This window comes from Eumetopias jubatus, unplaced genomic scaffold (assembly GCF_037043125.1).
Source record: "Eumetopias jubatus isolate StellerSeaLion01/CBP00866 unplaced genomic scaffold, mEumJub1_p1.0 scaffold_9, whole genome shotgun sequence".
Classification (NCBI taxonomy): domain Eukaryota; kingdom Metazoa; phylum Chordata; class Mammalia; order Carnivora; family Otariidae; genus Eumetopias; species Eumetopias jubatus.
In genome coordinates, this window is record NW_028274815.1 from 44,790,668 (window position 1) to 44,815,001 (window position 24,334).

The window sequence follows — 24,334 nt, forward strand, 5'->3', positions numbered from 1 at the left end:
TGTCCCATACTCTGAATCCTTTAAGACCAAGGAGACCTGCCACATTCCCATAAGGACCAGGTGCTACCCATGCCTGTGCTCTGTGCTAACCAACCATCTGCCAGTCTCGATCTCCTCCTGGAGCCACTCAGAGTACTCTCATGCTCTGTGGGACATCGGACCATGGCACAATTTCCCCTGGGGAATTATGTCCCACCAACATGGCTGGACATTCTCCCACCACTGGTGCCTGGGCCAATGCGGCCCAGCACACCCCTCCTTAACACTCCCTTGGCTTTGGAGATTCCACTGCAGCAAACTCGGGTAAATACCATTAGAAAAGGAATATGGTAAAAAAAGAAAAAAGAAAAAAAATTGTGTTACTCCTTACAAGAGCCAGGGTTCCACTGGGAGTCACGTTGAAACTGCCTGGCACTGCAGGCAAATGGGGTTGCTAGGTAATTCCAAGATCAAGTCTAATGCACCATCCAAAAGACTTCTCTTCTTCCCAACCATGTTTCTTAGGAAGAGTAGATTCAAAGGACAGTTTTAGACCTCAAAAAAAGGGTTTGGTAACTTAATTGTGCTTTTTCAATGTCTGAGCAGGGAGTACAACTAAAGAGGAATTTAAGAATTATCTCTTCATGGAGCAAAAGTTTTATAGAAGAAGCATAATTACACAGATGAATTTGAAGTTCAACATTCACAGAGATGAGAACACTGAACACATGTGAAGGCACAGAGTATAAAGAGAAGAAAACATGCAAATAAGGAAAAGATAAGGAAAACCTTCTCACCAAAGGCATCAAATCGGGATATTAGAATTCCTTCTCTAGAATGGAGCTACCACTTCCACTAAGACAGCTCTAAATTTCCTCTTAAAATGGAGGCCTTTTATGGGGAGGTATGGGAAACACCGGGTCAAAAAGGGCCACCAAGTATTTTCAAGCATTACTTTGTATTCTATTTTAAGCCAAACACTCTGGTAGAGACACTTGGAATCAGCCAAACTGACTTTAGTGAATTTCACCCTCTCTTCTACAAAGTAACTGAGAAGAGAGAAATGAGAAAGCCTAGATGCTACTGGAAATTTTTATGTTTAATTAACAATTAGCCTTATTAAGTGGCAACAGCTACTCAGTCTTATATCTTTCCATCTGGGAGAAATTTGGCAGCATCACAATTTTTATCACAAAGTTATCTTTTTGATGGTACTCCCTTTAGAAGCTTTCAGGGCCTTCTTTGGGACCCTGGATCAAATCCAACTATTGAACCCCTCTACTGGTTGTTCTAGACCCCGCTCTGCAGTACTACATACAGCCAACTTAGGGAAACTCTGATAAATGAAAATCAAATTGATTTAAAAAAATCAATAAAATACAGAAAGAATACACCTGTGATCATTTAAAATAGAACCTCAGAGGCATTTAAAATGTCTTCACATGTAAAAGTCTCATGGCACAAAATTCTCAGGGACCTCTTTAAAGCAGATAAACTGTAAAGCTGTGCCTCCCCACTTGCTCACTACTTCCTCACTCATTCTTTGGGTCTAAAACAACGCTCTACGCTGCCAGCATGAAAAGGCTGCCCTCCTTCTCTTTCTTAACACTCTTCTGTAAAAGAAAAAAAAAAATTACTCTCAAAATGAATTGCTTCTCAGTGAATTATTACATGTTTATATAATAAAATGCTAAGCAGCCAGTAAACCTAAAGTTAGAGAATGTTTATTGACATGGTAACATAATCACAATACATTAAGAAAAGAGATTATGAAATGCCATATACAATGAGTCTACTTTTTAAAACCCAAGGTATAACATGCCTGTGTGTTTCTGTGTACAAATGTATCACTATGGAAGTTTAAAAACATTAGAAAGACATATACAAAATAGCTAACAATGATTAGGGGTGATATTATGAATAATTTTTTCTTATTTAACTATGATAAACATATATTTCTCCTGTACCATTAAAAAATAAAACAACAAAACAGTGTGCAAGCCCACTATGTTCATAGTGGCTCTGGATATCACTTCATGTGTTACTAATACAGTGTCGTGTTCTGGAGGCTTGGTACAGTATGGGACCTACAATTGGGCTGAACATGACCTTTTTAGACCTCATTTCAGACCTTGTCATTCATAAACTGGATCCATCAGGACCCCTCTTTATAATAAATTCCACTCTGTGGCAAAGGCTAGGACAATGATCCTTCAGGCACTTGTAATATATATATATTCTCCTACGTTAATTTGTCCTCATGTGTTTTTAACATGTCCAGCACATTAGTGGTTTACAAAATGTCCCCAGGAATCCACTTAGGTGCTTCAGGAGGTTTGAAAAAAACTGGATTCAAATCTTTTGTAAAAATAGATCACTTTACTTATAAAAATACAATTAAAAAAATAACCTGCCACATTTTCACAAGTCATTACTTTATGCCACCTGATTCTCTGCCACCATTGTGCATTTAAACTTTGTATGATCATTTAAAAAAATGGTAGTTCTGCATTACTCTTTTTTTTTTTTTTTAAGATTTTATTTATTTATTTGAGAGAGAATGAGAGAGAGCACACATGAGAGGGGGTAGGGTCAGAGGGAGAAGCAGACTCCCTGCTGAGCAGGGAGCCCGATGCGGGACTCGATCCAGGGACTCCAGGATCATGACCTGAGCCGAAGGCAGTCGCTTAACCAACTGAGCCACCCAGGCGCCCAGTTCTGCATTACTCTTAAAAAAAAACCCAACAATTTAGAGCAACACAGACTATCGGTTTATGTAAAATTGAATCAGCCTGCACAGCACAACACACAAGGTCCAGGCACATCTAATTATCACATATTCCCATCAAGGTCTAACAGGGAATTGTGCACAAAGAAGGAATGGCTTGGGCGCCTGGGTGGCTCAGTTGGTTAAGCGACTGCCTTCGGCTCAGGTCATGATCCTGAAGTCCCGGGATGGAGTCCCGCATCGGGCTCCCTGCTTGGCGAGGAGCCTGCTTCTCCCTCTGACCCTCTCCCCTCTCATGTACTCTCTCTCATTCTCGCTCTCTCAAATAAATAAATCTTTTTTTTAAAAAAAAAAGAAGGAATGGCTTAACACATCTCTTTATTGTTCTACACTTAGGGTTAGTACTTGGAGTATTCTATTTTTCTAGCCTTTTATATTTATAAGCATGTGAACCATAGTTGGGTATTTTGGGTGATACAACTTCAAAACAAAATTTTTCTACTTAGCTCCCTTTTCACATGCAATCTGTCTAGCAGAGTATCCAGGCATTGAAAAGTGAGGTCTTTACTAATCGTTACATCTGAGTACATCAGAATTTTCCATGCAAGCAAAGCCAGTTGAAGATACCAACTGAAGACCATAGAGGGGGCTGTTACAACCTTAACTGCCATTCACACGGATTGCTGTCCATTTTGTATTCATGAGACACACATTCTTCCCACCAGCCACTTTATCAGCAAACTTTGTTTGAAATACAGTTAGAATTTGAGCCCTTCACTTCTACTGCTACCACTTGAGCCAAGCCACCATCCTCTCACGAATTATTTCAGCACCCCCTCTCTTGTCTCCCTACTTTTTTACCCCCTTGTGTTCCTATGGCCTGAGGACCTCAGCCATGGCACTTTCTTCCCAACACTCTCCAACGACTCCCCATGCCATTAAAATCAAAGGCAAATTCCATACAAAACTGCACAAGGCCCTGGGTAGCCTGCCACCTAGTACCCTTGCAGACCCCATCTCCTGTGGCCCCCATTCACTCCCAACAGTCTTTGACTGCCTCCCCATGAAGGTCCCTTGGGTCCCGGGCACCCGCTCACAGCAAGGTACTTAACCCCCATGGTCCTTCCACCTCAAGCACTCTTTGCTCCCTCCTCTCCAAAAGGTCTTTCACCAAAAAGTATTTTCTCAATGAACCCTTTCCAGGCCATCCTTATTTACAGCTGTACCCCATGCTCCCTGTCTCCCAGGATTTCTATCACTTGTCATCATCTGAGATAATCCTTGCTCAAATTATTGTCTCCCCCGACTAGAGTGTAACCTCCACAAGAACAGAGAATTTTATCTATTTTGTTCCCTTCTATATCCCAGAATCCTATAACAGTGCCCGGCACAGAGTAACCAGGCACACAATATATATTTGTGGAATGATTATGATATTCTAAATTCAAATCTATCACAAAATCCTTACCAATAAAATACCATGTTTAATTGTTGCCTCTCATGGGGTCACTTTTAGGGTTTTGTTTTGTTTTGTTTTTGATGAAAAAAGTTTTACTGCCACAGGAAAAAAAAACTGTCTAAAATTGTAAGTTAACAGAGAAACGTTTGTCTTCATTATAATTTGGGACTCTTTATAGTTCTCAGCATAATACTCCAACCACCACCCTGATGGCACTCATCCAAAAGCCACACATCCTTTAGAAAAAGAGTCTCTCTCTACCCATTATTAGTCTTCACATATGTACAATAGGGATGGTCTATTTAAAGGGGGAGTTTTTTTAAAGAATCTTCTCACTTGGGCTTACATCATCAACTTGAAAAAACAAGGCTCTCCAGGGTTTTCCTTTTCTACCACTGCCACACTGTGATCATAATTTTTGCCACATGCCTCTGTTCAGTCAGCATTTTTCTCTCATACCAGTTTCATTGGGGTACCCAATTTTTGTTACACACACATCAATTTGTATATACTTCTGTGAAACATCTAACACACCACAGATATCCTACTGAGCTCAGTGTAACTCATATGGCCAACCCATGGCTCATGGCCCATGCAGACACTTTTTCCTAATCCTTAGCATACAGCTCTTCTTCCCAATCTCCACCTCCCTGCAGTGGATACTGTTTAGCCTTTATATGATTTTAGAACAGCTCTGCTGAGCTTTGTAAGTCGAAGCTTCATCAGGGAAAGATCAGGAAATTTTCAGAATCCAGAAGTGTCGGTTATGCCCATTTTTAAATCTTTTCTTCTCAATCTAATAAATTCTTTATCCTAATATTGCTTAGCTTACTAAGAGGAATATCTGCAGAGTGATAATTTGATAATACATTTACTCTCAGAGCTTACAAACTTTAAAAAGAAGTGTCTTATAATGAACATCCTAGGCACAACAGGCTAATTTATTGGTTGCTGTTAAACACAAAAGACTTTTCAGTCAAGGCAGAGATGTGTCTGTGGGTTTTATATTAATATATGCTATATCAAAATAAACAAATTGACATTTTGACAGTAGAAATGAGGGCGCTGGACAGAGCTGATACAGCTGCATCCAATTCTACCTTGAAATCACCAAAGAAGTGTGAAGTTGTACAGTTTACATAAAAGTCAATAGGAAGTGTTTTATTTCAAGCGTTTGATCTTGATGGTTCAAAGTGAATAGCATTTGCACACTGAAATTTAAGCACTAAGCCCACCTATGTATTATCTGTAACCATATCAAAGTAGAAACCAAGTTTTTGTAATACAAAATACAAAACATTCCTGTATCACAAGGTTGTGAACAGAAAAATAAGCACATGGAGTCAATAAAATACAAAACTTCATCAGCTCTACTGATCTATATAAGTTTACACTGAAAGAAAAAAAAAACTTCTGCTTGACAGGATTCTAGACACCAAACTGAAAATTACATGTCATATCTCTTTCAACTCTTGTTTAATCACGTTCTGTGATTACTATTCACAGGAACATACTTTTTTTTCTGAAATATTTACATTGACATCTGAACCATCACTGTGATCTCTGCTGTTTCAACTTCCTTCTTTGGCAATAATTCATTGCTAGAAATACCAGCATGCCTTACTATAAAACCATATTCCACATACAAGTAAGTAGCCTGTTGCTATTCTGTTAAAAACAGCAAACACACAGAATCCCAGATTTTATAATCATTAATTTTTTTTGTTAAATCTGCTATTCAAAAGATTCACTCGGCATGGGAGACAATGGCAGTCATCATTTCTAGCTTTACCCAGCATAGCACCCACAGACCAAAATCACAGAAAGTATGAGCCGTCCAGTGTCCTATGGAGAAATCCCCATAAGCAGCTGGATACCATGTTAGACATCCACACCTTATTCTTTGTGTGTTGAAACTGGGCAAATCTTCTCAAATCAAAGAATCTGAAGGTTGATATAAAGGAGACAGATTTTTGGTTTTCAGTTTGTAAGGCACTCTACATCTTTTTGTTTTCTAGATCAACATTGTCTGAAGAGTCTGGCAGGAGCAGCACTGTTCCTGTCAATGCTGACTCCTGGGGCTTGACCCGTGGGCTGCGTGTCATTTAGGTTGGGTGTGGTCGGTGGGGGTAAGAAGAATTAGGCTGGAGGGAGGATATGGGTTGACTGTGTTGTCTCAGGGTTGCCTCATGGTATTCTAAAAGGACCCAGCATGGGCTTCAAAAGCCGTGAGATTTTCTCAGTGCCCTGCTCCCTACTTGACCACTACATAGAACACTACTTCAACACGTGATGTCAAGACCTCACTTTACCTACATTTTACCACTTTATGCTGAATTCTCTCAAACCCAGGAGTCCAGGACAGGAGAAACTCCAGATCATTCAAGGTCGCAAGCACTGGGCACCACCAACATCACTTCAGCTGAATGAATTTAGCAAATCAATACAAACATAATTCAGTGCCCTTCAAAACAAAGAATACGGATTTCATCTTCTTTGCATAGTTTTCAGGTATGTAACAATTGTCACACTTCATAACTGTGGGAAAGGACGGCTATTGTCTGTGCTGCATATCACTAGATACCACTGAAAACCTGGAGATTAATTCTCATAAGAACTTCCAACTGCACAATGAATCAATACTTTCTCCAAGTTTTACTGCCATTGGAACAGTTCCACCTTAACCGAGCCTGCACAAACATTTGAAAACCTGTTATGCTTATTAATGCCTCTTAAGGATGAAGATCAGCATCTATAGCCATCCTTAGCTCGGAAAGTGCTCTTGTGTAAGAGGACTTCATTACATCCTCATTTCCATCCACCATCCAACTTTCACCGACTACAATCTTACCTCAATCTAAGGCCAGCCATCAAAATGACCACGAAATCATTCAAGTAAACGGCCCAAGTTTTCCTAACCAGGCCCTTCCACCACTCTCTTCCAGGCTAACAATGCCTTCTGATGCAAGGTCAAGACACCTCTCTGCCAAAGCGGTTCTTCCGTGTCCCTCCCGCCCCGCGCCGAGTCTCTCCCGGGAACACCTGTCCTCTTCTCGTGCTACGCACACTTCCCTGAAAGCCACGAGTCGGCGCCCAAACCCACCGGACGTGAGCCCCGCGAGCCCAGGACTTACGTTGTTCATGTACTCGCTGAGCAGGTCCTGGAGCGCCTGCCGGACGGCGTTGCACTCGGCCACGATCCTCTCGCGCCGGTCGTCGCGCGTGCAGGACGAGTCGGCCATGAGTGCCGCGCCGCTGATGATGCTCTCCAGTCTCTCCTCGAGCGACGGCCGGAACCTGGCCTCGCTGAACGTCATGGGGTCCAGGATTATCTTATTCTGAAAGCAGCACCATGAAAGAATTAGGGGAGAAGACACGACTGCCTTTGCGCCCTGTTTTCTGAACCAGAAATGTTTGCAGCCAGGGCAAGACTCTCCATGGAGAGGCAGCTGGTTGCGTAGACCAATACCAAAGTGGCCTTGACCAAGTAGCAATTGTCCGTAAGATACTTTCCCCTGAATCTAATCGTCAGGGAAAAAACAGCACATCTTGTTTCAAGAATGTGTTCTCGGAAAAGGCTGCATCAACCAAAGGGTTTTCTAACAAGATTATGACACTGGCTTTGTTGTTTTTATTTTTTTTCTTTTTACATTCATAGCCTTCAAGGAAAGCAATTTCAGGGGAGCACTTTGAAGGATTATGAGAAGATTTTAGAGCCCCAGAGCAAGAACATGATATGTAATCAATGACTTAAAGATCCATCAGTGACTAGTGTACACATTATATCTATTTCATGAGAAGTGGAGAGTCCCATGGCAGGATGCCTTCTGAAACCTTAGCAAATAGCATCCAACAGAAATATACTTTACAGGTTACTTCCCACTAGAAAGTAATATATTTTGTATAAAAAAAACTAGTGTGCTAGAAAAGGATTCATTATGTGTGAGTGAGAGATTTGTTACAATTAATTGACAGTATCATGATAAAGATACTGGCATGTTCTGAAGGAGCCTAGATAAGGGAAAAAATAGAAATGTTTCCTTAAAGGAAGGTGTTGCAGAGAACTTAAGCTTCACTTTTCCCCTGCTAATTCTGAGGAGCCTGGAAACATGTAGGTGAGGATGTCCAGAGGTGGGGGATGTCCAGATACAGAAATAGGCATCCAGATTTCAAGAGATAAATCAGCCTCTATGAGGACCTGTGGATCATCAGGGTTATCTGGACACAAGACAGTGACTGGTATACTAATAATGTCAATAGAACAAGAAGACCATATAAGACCCAATTAATACCAATTCCTAGTGTGTGCAGAAGGATGAGAATAAAAAAAAATGAGATCAAATAAATAGCCAGATAGGATAGGAGCAGAACCTGGAGAATATTATTCCCAGCATGTCAAGGGAGTGGAGAGACACAAATTGTGTGATAACTACATGAAAGAGACAAAACTGACTTTAATCAATGGTTGGTTTCCACCGGGGCCCCATTTTCTGCTCAAAACAAGGAAGATCATTCCAACAATGCTAACTAGAGTGGAAAGACCTGCTGCAGGAAATGGTATGCTCCTCTTCATAGAAGGTACACACTCAGAGGTCTGAGAACCAGAGTGGCGGTAATGGAGTAAATGGTCTTCCAACACTACAATCCTGGGGTAGGATTGCCATTTCATGGCAACTTCCTTTGATTTCCTAATTCCTTAAATGTTCATCAGATTTTAAAAACTGACATTACCTACTAGAATGCTTAGTACTAAAAACCAGTGGAGACTATGAAAGGTACTTGTGTGTTTTTTTTCTAATGGAATATAAAATAACTGCTTAGTTATTACAAAATAGGTCTGACTATATGCTCTGGCAAAGTTTGCCCTAGCCTTCCAATGTACCCTAAGGCAGTTGCTGAAAGTTGTGCTCCAAGCATCAGTGGCTCTGACTCAGATTCTCCTGTTATAATGCACATATCTCCATGGCAGAGATCCTGTCAACACAAGGGCTATGAGGTGTCGAGGAATGAGTGCAGGTGGGGAGAAAAGAAAGGAAAGAAAGAAAGAGAGAGAGAGAAAGAAAGGAAGAGAGAAAGAAAGAGAGAGAGAGACAGAGAAAGAGATGGAAGGAAGGAAAGAAGGAAAAAAAAAGAAAAGAAAAGAAGAGCATCCACTGAACACAGACCAGGTCTGAGGTCCACTGGAATCTTGTATTTCCTAGGAAATTACTCATTGGTCAGTTTAGAGGGCAAATGCATAAGGTCATGCAAACAGAAGATAAAGCTTTTCTGTGGCAGGTTTTGGCATAAAGACCAGCTTCACATTTTTGCTTAGATCTTAGAAAGAAGATGATTTGTTACTTCACTCAGACCAGTATGACTCAGACCCTGTGCCTTGTGCACTAGTAACCCTCCAAACGGTGTCAAAACATCACGAAGAGGCCTCAGTGCAGGGGATGGCTTTGCAGCATGTATCATTACAGGGAACATTCACAAAGGCAGGATGAGAAGGGGAACATTGACGTCCCTGCCACACTGGCTGCCTGTACCAGAGCTGGGGAGCCCTTTGAATGCTCTTTCTCACTCTCTTTCCACTGCTGTTGGTTGATGCATCTATGATTATCTTATCATGGAACAAGCATTAAGGACTGTCACTCTAATTAAAGAAACACCTGATCAAAATAGAATTCAACTATTTTCCTTTATAAAGATTATGGATTTTCAAAGAACTCTTCTACAGAAACTCAGATTCACATAAAACATAATGAGAATCATTCGTTCTGCTTTGAGGTTTCAGGAGGCTCTTCAGAATCATATATTGGCTCTAGGATAGATTTTCTTATTATACATTGTACAAAAATATAAAGAAGTGCCAATTTGATGGAAATATACTGAGGTAAATTTGAACTCTTCAATAAAGGCACTGTAAAACAGTTTCTTTGCAGAACAGAGGAAAATGTACCACTGTCATTAGAACATTACTTCCTAAATTATTTTCCATGGAACACTGAGCATAGAGATGTAATGTTTTGACGAAAAAATAAGTTTCCCTGGCCAATATGTTTTGGAAATACTGCATGGCCCAGAGCAAATTATCACATGCAATGCTTTAGGGGAGTTCTGCCTTAAAGGAGTCAGTTTACAGCAACAGTCCTCAAACCTATTGAGCAAAGAGAGGGTTCCCTTTAAAATGCATGCATTACCTAGGAGAACCCAGGAACACACTTTAGGAACTGTGGCAGTGTCAGCTGAGTGATCTTCCCGCCTGCCATGGCCCTAGGCTGTCATGAAAGTAAATGCACTGAAACACCGAGCGTGAAAAACTCTGCATAAAAGTTACACTGTTCATCACATTTCTAATGGAATTATTCATTATTTATAGATTGGAAGGGAAAAACTTTTAAAAAATCTCCCTGGGAAAGACACAATAAATTTACAGTCTTCTCATCTCTATCTGTGGTGGAGATGGGAAACACAGAATGATGGATGTAAAAGGCTTTCGGGGAGAGAAGGCATAAAGGTAAAGGTCAGTGCACACATGTCTGTGTGTGTGTGCATGTATGTGTGTGTGGGGGGAGGGTATGCATTGCCCATGTGTGTTTAGGTTGTGTATAATGGGTGGAGGGGGATGAATGTGTGGTATACAGGAGGGGGTATGGGTTTTTTGTGTGTTGGTGTAGGTGTGTGTTCAGAAAACTGGCCAGATCTCAAACAAGCTTTAAAAAATAAGAACACACACACACACACACACACACACACACACACACACACACAGCCAAATGAAGCCAGGGGCTCAAGGGCTAGAAAGCAGACTCTATTTAAAGTTAAAAGAAAAAACAAACTCCTGGAGCTGAATCCTGATCAAGAAATAACAGAGAATGAACGTCAAAGCAGAGAGAGGGAGGAATATTTGCTTCTGCATGATTTGGGAGTGACTTAAGAAATATCTAGGCAGGTGTCTTTCCTAGCACACTTCAGGGTCATTTCAGACCAGCAAACAGCCTCTTTCCTGCATCAGCGCGGCCTGTCCTCACCTCTCTGTGCGGCTGCCCTCTACTGGCGGGAAGGGGCGAAGCAGCATCCCGGATCAAAACTCTCCTCCCTGGTCACAGAGGAGTATTTTTAAGTGGGTAACAGGCCAGCACCAGAGAAAGGGCAAGGCCAAGGCTTCCTGTCTCCCCCTTTAGACTAAGGTGTGCCCCTGCGAGAGGATTTTATGCTGTTTCCTACTATTTAACGTATTTTAATCCCCTGAGATTTTACATGTTAAGTATGTAAGTCTCATTTGTATTCTTAAAGCTCATTTAGTCTTTTTATGCTTTTGATCTTTCAGTTCCATCTTATATTGTCATTTTAGTTTGTTTTAAAATTGCAGGCCTACATTTCTTTATCTGTTTCTTTTTTAAATGAGACTTTAATTTCTTTTTATCTCACCTATTTTCATTCTGCTTATTTGACTTGCATAACGTTGCATGTTTTACAATTTTTACTTATTGTATTCTTTATTAACATCCTTAATTTTACAAAATGATGTTGCGTTCTTACATTTTAAGGAGTGGCAGTTGGAAAGCATGGCCTTAAAGAAAGCAGCCAAAACAATTCATCCCCAAGCATAGGAGGTTAGGATTCTATTCTTCCATCAAGTCAGTGATTAATGGTCTCTTCTAGTCCTACATAATTGATCCCCCATTACTCCCAATGTTGAACTCTATAAAAATTTTAACTTGAAATAATTCAGGAGTCTATATAGTTCAAAACTGCTTCCTAGAATACATTTACCTCCTCACTGCACGTATAATTGTTAGAAGAGCGCTGCTTTTATTTTTTTTTTATTTTATTATGTTAGTCACCATACATTACATCATTAGTTTTTGAGGTAGTGTTCCATGATTCCTTGTATAACACCCAGTGCTCCATGCAGCACGTGCCCTCCTTAATACCCATCACCAGGCTAACCCATCCCCCCACCCCCTCCCCTCTAGAACCCTCAGTTTGTTTCTCAGAGTCCGTAGTCTCTCCCCCCCCCATTCCCCCCCTTCATTTTTCCCTTCCTACTATCTTTTTTTTTTAACATATAATGTATCATTTGTTTCAGAGGTACAGGTCTGTGATTCATTAGTCTTACACAATTCACAGCAGAAGAGCCCTGCTCTTAAATCACAGCTACCATCCATTCTCTCTACAAGGAGTTCTGTGATAGAAATTTCAGTACAATCATGGGAAATTGAGTCATGCTTGATGCAGGCTGATATAGTAGGAGGCAGAAAAGAGACCTCTGCAAAGCAAGAGGTTGAATACATTATAGATGGTTTGATAGGTCTACAATTTGGTGCCCTTAATACTACTTTCTCCATCTTATTGAAGAGAAAAATGATGGTGGGATGTTGAGACATGGTCATTCAGCTAGGAAAGGACACCAGGATTGAACATCGGTCTTTTGACTTTAAGCAGTGTTGCTGTATCAGATAGCCCACATTCAGTTGAAATGAGCCTAATTAATCACAATTAGAAAAATATATCTCATAGTTAAGCTGTAGAACTCTCCTAAACTAAATATAATGGCCTAAGTATCATCTCTCATACTGTTTTCTTTTGTGTCATCTGTAGGTCACCTTGCCCTTCCAATAAATAAATGTGTAGAGTCATCCATTCAAAAATGGGTGCCAGTTACTGTGGGTGTCTAAGGGCACAGACCAAATAGTCCTTTTTTATTTCAAGAGGTTTGTGGTCTAATCAAAAATAAAACCAAAAACATGTACAACCAATCCTGATTTGGAAAGCATACCAATGATGTTAAGGAATGATTGAGTGATGGCAATTTGGGAGGTGGGAGGTAAGAAATGTTTCTGGAGGTTATTCCTCAGCTGAGACCTGAGGAATGACAAGTAGTTGACCAAGCAAAGTCAGGGGCAGGAAGAGTTCATGCAGACAGAAGAGGAATTGGGTACCAATGCATGGAGGTGAAGGATAGCATGGTATATGAAAAATATTACAAGAGGCTTATTGAAGCTGAAGTGTGAAGTCAGAGGCTTGGTGCCATGGAGGTACCCCTATCAATTCTCCTTTAAGAGAAACTTCTCTGTGAGCACAGCTGAGGGACTGCCTCCATCTGCTGCACCTAGAGATCCACCACAGTTTCATTAGAAGCCACGCTTGACCGCAGACAGCCCTTGTCAATTACTGAGCACAATCAGGCCACTCTGGTGCAATGGGGGCTGGCCCAACAGGCTGCCTCTGCTCCTGCTCTGGATTTCCCTCAGGCCTGAGGCTTTCTCAGAACTGTGCTGAGCCTCTTCCCACAAACTTCTTTCCTTTCTTGCTCTCCTTGCACAGGTGTTTGACCAGCACTGCAGTCAAAAATCTCTCTCAGCTGATTCTGCTGGTCCTCTCCCACTTTACCCTTCACAGGAATTCCTCCTCACATATCTAATCCCACCTACCTTGGCATTTGCTTCTCCAAGGACATGAATGGACCCAAATAGGAACAGGAGACAGAGTTGGTGAAGAGAGCCCAACCACATCCTGAGAGACTTCTATGCCATGTTAACAAGCTTTCATTTTGTGAACGTTGCTTCAGACAATGAAGAGTCATCAAGAGTTGGAAACACAGGAGTAGTATAATCCTGTTTGGTTTTAGAAAGTTTCCTCTGGCAGTTAGGGAAGTCAGCTTTGGCAGGACTAAAAGTAGAAGACTGAAGACCAATTGCCACGCCTTCAGAACCCGGAAGAAAAATGGGGACAGTACAAGATCATGGTTGTGTAGATAAAGAGTACATACTGTGGGACATATTTAGAATGTCAATCTGCAAAATTTGGAGATATACATCCTATGAGAATAAAGGAGTTGTCATCAAAGATAAAACCTAAATTTATAGCATGGGCAACATGTACAACGCAGGAGTCAGCAAGCTCTATCCTGGGGGTCAGCCTCCTATTTTGTAAATACAGTTTTAGTAGAACACAGTTCAGGCCCATTCATTTACATACTGGCCATTTTCATGCTACAATGGCAGAGTTGAAAAGTTTGGACCGAGATTGTATGGACCACAAAGCTTGGAATATTTAAAATTGTCACTTTAAGAAAACATTTGCTGACTCTGAATAGGTTTAAGGTGGCTATGATGCACTTAAGTGGAAAAGTCTGGTGGAAGTTGATTATAAGTGTATGAAAATGGGCCATCTATAAAGATGCAGGATCATCAGAATAAAGGCAGGAGTAGAAGCCATGAAAATGGATATGAAATCCCAAGGGAAAGTAACAGAATGAAGACTGAGTCCAAGACACAACATCCAGAAGCTCACAAATGATACAGTAAAGAATGGTCAGAGATTTAACCAGATCCCGGAGATTACACGACCATAGTCGATAAGGGAGAACAGTAGGGAACTCTACAAAGAGAGTAAATAAGATCAAGACTGAAAATGTCCACTGAGTTTAGAAGCTAAGAAGTCACTGGTGATAAATTGTGCTTATGTGCCTATGTATGTCTGTGTGTGCTATATTTATTTACAAATATCTTAATCCAAAAGCCACATCAGACTTGATGTAAATAGAAGCAATCTAATGTTGAAACAAAACAAAAAAATTCTCAAATTCATAAAAATATTTATTTTTTAAAGATTTATTTATTCATTTGAGAGAGAGAGAGAGAGAGCAGGAGTAGTGGGAGGGGCAGAGGGAAAGGAGAATCTTAAGCAGACTCCCCACTGAGCTCAGAACTCAATGTGGGGCTTGATCGCACGACCCTGAGATCATGATTTGAGCCGAAACTAAGAGTCCGATGTTTAACCAAGTGAGCCACTCAGGTGTACCTCAAATTATTTAATATTATTCTGAAGGTACTAGAAAACACAACTAGAAAAGAGAAAGAACTAAATGGTATGAAAACTAGAAAGACAATGATACAATCATTTTTGGAGATGTTACACCTATTAATTTGTAAAAATGACGATCTACCAAAAAAATTACTAGAAAACTGTTTTCATGAAGTCACTTGTATCAACATGCAAAATTAATTGCCTTCATATATATAAGGAATATCCAATTGGAAGACCAAATTTACAATAACAAGAACTGCAAAACAAAACACAGGAAAAAAAACAGCACCTAGATGGCAATTAGACAAAGCAAGAAATGTGCTCAGATAGATGAGTAATTGTCTGGGTACACATTCCAGAGCAAAGTACAACGCTGGAAGTGCGACCCATGCCCTACAGCTCCGGGGTCCAGGATCTTGCCACAACACTACCTTGTTTCCCTCATGTATCTATTGGTACATGTGATGCCCATTACCATGAGAAAATTAATGGACCAGCCACTTCTCCACCTCAGATACTAAATGGCAGTAGTATGTGATTGTTTTATATGCTTTAAAGGAGGTATGGAAGACAGTGAACAATTACCAGGGATAAAAGCTCTAAAATGTTACTTTATCCTACTCTTAATTTCTCATTTGTTTTAAAATGGACTGTGGGTATTCTAAAACACTTTTTCTACCAAGAGGGAAAACACAAATATATCTTAGTTTTTCTTTGGCCAGGAATTGACTATCTTAGAACTGAATTTGTATCTAATTGCTCTCAAAGCAGTAGCTGAGCAAGAATGGCATACCAGGTATAATTTGGAGCATTAAAGTCAAATGTTTAACTACAGTTATGCCAGTAGAAAGGCTCTAGAATACACCTAACACTGATGGAGTGGTTTTATACCCACCTATTAAGTTCCTAAGATTCTAAATGCACAGATGAGAAAGGTAAAGTTTTTTTCTTTAGTAACCAAGAAACTGCTCATTAAAAAGTGGGACAAAATTTTATTTATGATCTTTAGTTTTCTGTCTTTTGATGTGAAACCCTTTAGAAAATTAATCATCTCAAATGTATGCATAATTTTCAAGATGCCAAAAAAAGACAACAAAGAAAATAATTTTTTAGTATAAACTATGTACTGATTTAATAATTTGTTGTCCCAAATCTAATCTTATAAACATGGAAAAGGCAAAAAGCAAATGCTAGTGGTATGAGAAAGTCCTATGGGGCACCTGGGTGGCTCAGTTGGTTAAGCAACTGCCTTCGGCTCAGGTCATGATCCTGGAGTCCCGGGATCGAGTCCCGCATCGGGCTCCCTGCTCAGCAGGGAGTCTGCTTCTCCCTCTGACCCTCTTCCCTCTCATGCTCTCTATCTCTCATTCTCTCTCTCTCTCAAATAAATAAATAAAAAAAATTAAAAAAAAAAGAAAGTCCTATGGTTTTCTTTGTTGTTTGTGACAACCGTGCAAGATAAATGTGTCCTGGGATTTTTACTACCTTCATGGTTTGAAGTAGCAACTAAGAAAAATAATAACTTGTACTGTTCTACCTCATGAATACTGGACCCTCACCAGCTGTTGTCCAACATAACTATTTTGAATCAAAGAAATAGAAAAAAAAGGGGGGGTCAACAGGGTCTTCTGCAGTCATTCACCTTCCTCTCCAGAAGGTCTTAAAAAAATTCTCAAGGAGGAAGGTAACATCAGCCAGATGCATTCTTCTAAACGAAAAAGTCATTCTGATATGGAATCATTAAAGCAGTGACAATCAGAAAACCAAAGGACAATGCGTCTTTTAGTGGGATACTATTTCTCCTTTAATTATTCTGAGCTTCTACCAGGAAAAGAGAACAATGTATAGATGACTTCACTTCCTCTCCCCATACTTTCATCCTCACCTCACTCTCCTATTTACCTCGGCATATTTCAGTTGTTTGCTTGGTCTCAGTGGTGGTGTGTAGCTGGGTAGGTCATGTTTCACTTCTACCATAGCCCTTCCTTCCTTCCTTCCTTCCTTCCTTCTTTCTTTCTCCCTAGTTTAAAATTTGAGAGTCCCTATGTTTTCCTGCTACTTGAAGGAGGACACGGCCATGTTGGCTGGTGGCAGCAGGACTAGGGAAATCCAAGTCTTAGTTTGGTTTAGAGCTTCATGCTACCTACGCCTTTTAGAAATGGTCTAGATCATAGAAGGTCATAAAGAGCCCTAGTGGGACCAAAGTGTCTTAACACATTTAATTTTATTCCTGTATGATTTTGAAGCGCTGATACAATGCGAAACAAAACAAGTGAGCAAATCCTGGCAACACCTATTAACTATTTACTCCAGTGTTATTTAAACAATGTCTGTTATCCAGTTAAAAATATCTGACTAGTAACCCCTGAAGCAGTCTTTCCCAGTTGCCCATTAAAATGCCTACAGACGGAGGGGAAATAATGGAATTTTGTAGCACGGAAAATTGAGAATGAAAGCCATCTACAGACAATGAGGCATGATCATAACTCTGACTCCGAGTGCTTTAAATACTTCCTTTAAAGACTCAAGTCTAAGATAAAAGCATAAATCAAGACCAGTTTAATAAATTAACCAGGGTTTCTAAATCAAAAGCATGTTATTTGTTCGGTTTTGAAAACTCATTCTCCCTGTAGTGTATCAATAATTAACACAGAAACATTTTCATCTTTTTCATTCTGTGCCAAGCTCTCCCAGTGAGAATCTTTCTATCTTTACATGAAAAGTTTCTCTTGGCCTAATTGAGGTAACATTTGGAATGCAAAATATTAAGGATATGGAGTTTTAATCATCTATTTTTTATTAAGCTACAAAAAAACCTCTTACCTCCATTTGGATTTGCTTTAATTTTAAAATTGCATAGTACCTTATTGATTTCTTCTCTTTCTTCTCAGGCATATACTTAAAAATAAACTAATTATGCCATTTATCTACTTAAGATATTATTTGCAATTAAACAGCTCAGTTTAATTGGAAATAAATGACAATGATAATGACTTGATAATTATGCAGCACTTCTTATTCTTACATATTTAAGGGTTTTGTTTTTTTTTTGTTTTTAAGAGAAATCAAAGCCTATATGAATTCCATTTGAGAGGAGAAACTATTTAGGAAGACAGAATTATTTACCAAAGTTAATGCATAAAAAACAGCGAGCAAGCAAGTCCAGCTCTGGGATGTTCCTACTAGATGTTATACACCAGTGGAGGCTGGTTCCATTTTCCCTACTCCCATCATCTGTGGATGTTGCTGAGATGCTGTGTACACTTTCTGAACACAAGTTCTGACAAGAATAATAGCTAACAACCACACTAAAGCAGGGCAAAGGTAATCATCCTAAGCTTTACATTAATGACTGATTAGAAAGCAAGTATCTAAAAGGCATTTAATCAAATCAAATCTTTAGAGGGTCAAAGAAAGAAAACATTTAGTCTTGCTGAAATCTCTTTTCTCCCCCTTGAATTCTCTACATTGCCAACCACCTTTTTAATTCAGTTCTCATCAATTAACCATCCACTCCTTAGTTGGCTCATCTATGCTTAACAATCTCCTGCTTTACTGTGGTTCTCCTTATACCCCTCTGAGGGCTCTTTCTCTCATTTCTTCCCCAGTTCTTTGTGTCCTTGATCTACCCAAGTAGCTGGCAAATCTCAAGGTCCCACTCCATGTCCTCAGACAGCTCAACTCCTGCCATGCCTTAGCCATCCCCTGCTCATGAATGAGAACTTAAGTTCTGACCCTCTCAAGGCCCAGGCCCTTACCTAGTACTACAGTTGCACACTGAATATTGCCATCTGGATGTCCATCACTTCGAGCGTAACATGTGTAAGAACAAACTCCTCCTCATCCTCCAAAGCCTAGCACCCTCATTTCCATGGAGGAAAAGCAGAAGCAAGAAGGAAATGGAAACCCATTACCTCACTCTAATCTCCAGTGCACTAATGGGAAACTAGACCAATGAGGAATCCTCACTTTACAAAAATGAAGGGAGGGGTGCCTGGTTGGCTCAGTTGGTTAAGCGGCTGCCTTCAGCTCAGGTCATGATCCCAGGGTCCTGGGATTGAGCCCTGTGTTGGGCTCCCTGCTCAGTGGGGAGCCTGCTTCTCCCTCTCCCTCCGCCTGCCTCTCTGCCTACTTGTGCTCTCTGTCAAAATAAATAAATAAAATCTTTTAAAAAAAATGAAGGGAATGCTGCTCACACAGGGTAAGTGACTTGCTCAAGACCACACAATAAACAACCTAAGTCTCTGACTCCAAAGCCCATGCGCTTGCAGCCTCATTCTCCCAGGCACTAGTGTTGAAACACCAAGCATCAGGACAATCTATGACCAGGTGTAAAATGGAACAGAGTTAGATGGTGTGGATTAGAATCCTGACTCCAACTCCTTCTGGCTGTAACTTCTAGCTGAGCAGGTTGCTTAAATGATGAGTGTTTCTTCATTTGAAAAATAGGGATACCAGCAGTATCAGTATCTATACTATAGGGTTGCTAATTAAATAAGATAATATGTATAAAAAGCTTAGAATAATATATGACACATAGAAGTAATAAATAACAACTAAGTCATGTGAAATAGCTTTTTAAATGTAATAGTTTATACTTCCATTGTCACTCCATCCTCCACCCTTTATTAGGCCACCATCACCTCCCATTTATTCTACCATCAAGACTCTCCATTGATCTCTTTTCTTGTACAACTTATTTTTCCCCAACAAACCATTTTCAAAATTCTGTTGAATCCCTATTACCCAACTGGCCCAAAACCTGCCATGGCTCCCCAACTACCTATAATCACCAACCACTTGACAATTTATAGATGCTGCAATCTTACCTGGTAGCTTTCCAATCCTATTTCTGTCCTCTCTTTTTAAAATATGTCAAAATTCCGAGCATAACTAAGCAATGGGTTGCATTTTTCACCCAACCCTCAGAACTGGGATGTCATTTTCAGCAAGTACAGACTAAAGAAATATAAGCTCATAACCATCACTTTCTGTTCAAGGTCCCCAGGCTTCAAGATTCTCTGCAATCTAACACCAGTCTCTGCTTCTCTAACTTCACCTCCCATGACTCCACTCATGAACCTCTGGTTCCAGCCAAAGTGGTCTCCGACTGTCACACTCCACCCCATATACTTCATGTGTTACCACAGCATTAATTATTCTCTGTTAAATCTTTCAATACCTTCCTCCCTGATGCTTCTGTGAAGCTCTTATTGACCCTACTCAGGGAAGACTATCTTTAAATCTGTCTACTAGGCTCTCTCCCTTAAGTCCCATTATTGAACTCCTTGTCACTTATCATCCAGCTTACCCCTATGACTCTTGTCTGACATTATCATGTACTGTTAGTGGGGTGAGTGTATGCGTGTGAGAGAGAGAGAGAGAGAACACACACCGATTAGGATGCTTTCCTTACAATTTGGTATCTTTTGCATTCCATTGAGTGCTTCACACATAAGTAGTTGACAAATACTTGATTAGCAGATTTAGGGTTCATTAACAAAAATGCCCTTTTTCCTACCTCAACAAAAAGCATCTAGAGCATTGCAGGGCACTACAGTGAACCTATGTGCAGATGAATCCATGTGGGTGGCCCTTCAGTCACATATGCACATGTTGGTCTACACTGGTATTTGATGTGGCTCAGTGAGCTTGAGATTCAGAATTACTGGAATGGGGTGCATCACCTATCGTGATGACAAATGTCAGTTCTGCTGTCTGGGTGAGGCAAACTCGCTGAGGCAGCCAAATCCTCTGGTTGGTGAACCACCATTGTAAAATCCTTGATCCTGATTCATCTAAAAAGGAATGGTTTTGGATTTCCATACATCGTAAGCTACACCAGTAAGTGTTCATAAAGTGTGCACCTAAGTATAGAATGTGTATGTGAAGAGGGGAGTGTTATTGCAAGCAGCAATGTCACAAATAAAAATTGTACAATTGAAAGTCTCACATGAAGGTTTGATTAAACTGGAGTCAATTAACAATGGCTTCTGTACCAAATTAGACCTGCTATCTATTTTTGTATGCTTTACAAGCTAAGAATGGCTTTTGCATTTTTAAATAGTTGAAACAACCATGTGCCTACCAACACATTACATTTCTATCTAAAGTTATCTCACTTGTTATATCTTTAAATATTAAAAAGATTAGCAACAAGGGAAAAATAAAGATATAACATGAACCCAAGAATTCAGGAACTGAGTAATTAGTTATTGGATTATCAAAAGTTGAATTTTTTAAGTTTAATGATAGGAGAAACAAACTTCTTATCCCAGAAATTAGTTACACTATAGGTCTGTGGTTTGGAATGTTAAATTAGCCATTTAAAACAGTCAATTTATATTTCTCAGAAGCAATTATGACTTAATTGCTGTTATCAACCTAATAAATTACTAGGTGATTTCCACAAACTGGTTATACACTCAAATTTTATGTCTGATGAAAGAATAATTGTATCAATATTCTGCAAATATGAAAAGGAAATTGGTTCATTGGCCACAAGGGAAATGCATATACCTTGAGTGTAAACTCATCTATCTTTTTCTGTCTATCTTTAAGCAGGCGAATTAAAATGGGAAAGAAATAGTTTGTGTCTCACAGGAATAATGTGCAATATGTTAATAGTTTTTCAAGTAACACAGCATGGCTGGAAAAATATTCTTTGTGCCTAATGAGAATGTCATGTTCTCTTGTGAACTCTGGATTCTGATGTATATCTGTTGGCAACAATTTAAATTACGTAGATTCTTTTCATAACACTAGAAAACAGATACCTCAAAAGGGTTAACGCAACCAAGATAATGAATGCCCACTGGAACATAACAATGTTCATGAAGACAGGGAATATCTATTGTAAAAAAATATAGCATATGGCAACAGTCCAAAAAGCTGAGAAGAAATTATAAATGGAGAAATCATAGCCACTAAGGTCAAAACAATGAGTATATTCATTTATGTACCATTCAACAAACTTTTATTTCAGGTCTATGTGCTCACCTGGGCTAGCTGGTGCAGATGAGAACATAAATGAGACTTGGTCTCTAATCTCCTGATGCTCACATACGGAGACACAGAAACTAGAGATATAGTAATATGTTTAACATTAATATACATAAAGTATAATAGCAACAGAAGTAATAGTGGTTTAGTTATTTGGAAAATTAAGGAAAGTTTTGAAAATAAACTACCTGGGTAAGAATGAGTACAAATATATTAGGTTAATAAAAAAGGGGGAAGAAAGTTCAGACAGAGAAAACGCCACAAAAGGCAACATGTGAGTTAAACAACAATTGTCTACCTGAAGAACAAACAATTAGAATGGAAGGCAAGGACAGAAATTGGGCGCCTGGGTGGCTCAGTTGGTCAAGCGACTGCCTTCGGCTCAGGTCATGATCCTGGAGTCCCGGGATCGAGTCCCGCGTTGGGCTCCCCGCTCAGCAGGGAGTCTGCTTCTCCCTCTGACCTTCTTCCCTCTCATGTGCTCTCTATCACAAATAAATAAATAAAATCTTAAAAAAAAAGGGGGGGGACAGGAGAGGGAGTCAGGGGCCGACTGAAATGATCTGATGCCATGCTAAGAACTTTTAACTTTATCCCAAAGATGCAATTTTGCTGGTAAATAATGCAGAGTAGCTTATTTGCATTTTGGAAAAGCCAGACAGGCAGAGATGATGGAATAAAGGGGGAAGACGCTGGGAGGGGGGGCAAGACAAGCAGTTAGGAAATGACTGCAATGATCCAGGCAAAACACATGGGCCTGAATAAACCCGTGCTCCTCGAGAGGATGGTGAGGGGCCGAGGCAGGACTCGTAAAAGGAACGGAACTGGGAGGATCTCAAGAGTAACTGGAGAGGAGAGTGGTATATAAGACTCTTAGTTTTCTGGACTGAATGACCACATTCAAAGAGATAGTACCTTTAACTAAAACAATAAATACAAGAAGAAAATTTAGGATTGATGGAGGAAAAAACTAGGTTGAGTCTAAGAATTTAGATGCTTAAAAGTCATCCAAATTAATATGTCACACTATGGGGCTGGACACAGGTCTGGAGCTCAGAAGAGGTTGGCACAAGAGAAACAGATGTGGGCTACAGAGAATTCCAGCAAAAGAGGCCCTTTAGTGAGAATTGGATGGGGTAAATGACAGAACTCTATGGAAAAGCCATATTTAGGTGGCAGGAAAGAAGAGCAAGCCAAGGAGACTGAGATGTCAAAAAGGCAAGTAAAAAATGAAGCATAAAGAAGTTATTCATGAAAGTCAAAGGGAACATGACCTTGAAGGAAGTAGCAGTTTGAGGAAAGGGATGATTTAGGATGACCAGGGTTACCTCAGAAGTTAAGGCCTAGAGAAGTGGCAGCTTTCTAAGGCAGATGGCTTGACGACTTTTAAGTTTTCCAAAATCCAAGATAAAAGATATACTGACTTTAACCTAAGGGCTAAAGCACATGGCAAGGTCAAAGATATTTGTTATAATTATTATGTTTTGTTTTACATCATTACGAACAATTTTTCACTGTAATACTTTTTTCCCTTCCTTAGATACAAATAAGTTCTGACAGCAACTACAACCCTTTGGCTAAAATGACTGACTCATCTGGCCGCATCTGCTATCCAGCAGACATGGTCACTCATTGATTCGTTTAACAAATGTTTATTGAGAGCTTACTAAGTACCAGGCAGTGTTAGCTACCAGAAGTAAAATTGCTACCACCAAGTAATTTCAATGGGACACAATCCAAAGGATATGAATTTTTTTAAGGTTTAAGTAATCTCTATATCCAACATGGGACTCGAACCTACAACCCCAAGATCAAGAAGTGCATACTCCACCGAATGCCCCAAAAGGATATGAATTGTTAAAACACATGAAAACCTTGGACATCTGTTACTGATTTTAACCGCTCATGAAAACTCTACGTGGAAAGTCATGAGTTGGGGTTGCTTGAAAGACAGGAAAATTCTTGTTACTTTTGAGCAACCTGCTAAGAAAACACAGCTCTGTTAGCTGGATAAATGCTATTTACCTAAGTGTGTAGTACTAATTGTTCATTGGTTCCTCTTGGTCTCTGTTCCTTTAGGCTCTTTCAATTTAGCAATATTGCTATGTTCCTTCTACCACTGAGACTCCTCTTGCTTTACCCTATAGCCCCTCATCCTCCACCCTCTCCAAAATCTCAATGTAGGAATTAATGTCTCAACTTTCCCACCACTTATCTGTTCTTGCACATGGCACCGGATAAGGCCTGCATTACATGAGTTTAAACTATTAACAATGTACATGGTTTTGTCACAGCTATTAATCTGCTAGAATGTTCTGCTCCAGCCTGGCAGCAGTTAACTGATGAGAAAATTAGCCTTTCCTTACTTT

General features: G+C 39.9%; 1 protein-coding gene across 6 annotated transcripts in view; it reads right to left on the bottom strand.

Moving 5' to 3' along the window:
• The window catches only part of CTNNA2 (catenin alpha 2), a 944,211-nt gene that overhangs the window by 688,450 nt on the left and 231,427 nt on the right, over positions 1-24,334 (bottom strand). For all 6 annotated transcript variants that reach the window (XM_028122408.1, XM_028122407.2, XM_028122406.1 and 3 more), the window contains exon 6: positions 7,301-7,504. In XM_028122408.1, the coding sequence (XP_027978209.1) occupies positions 7,301-7,504 (204 nt within the window). The remainder of the gene's footprint in view (positions 1-7,300; positions 7,505-24,334) is intronic.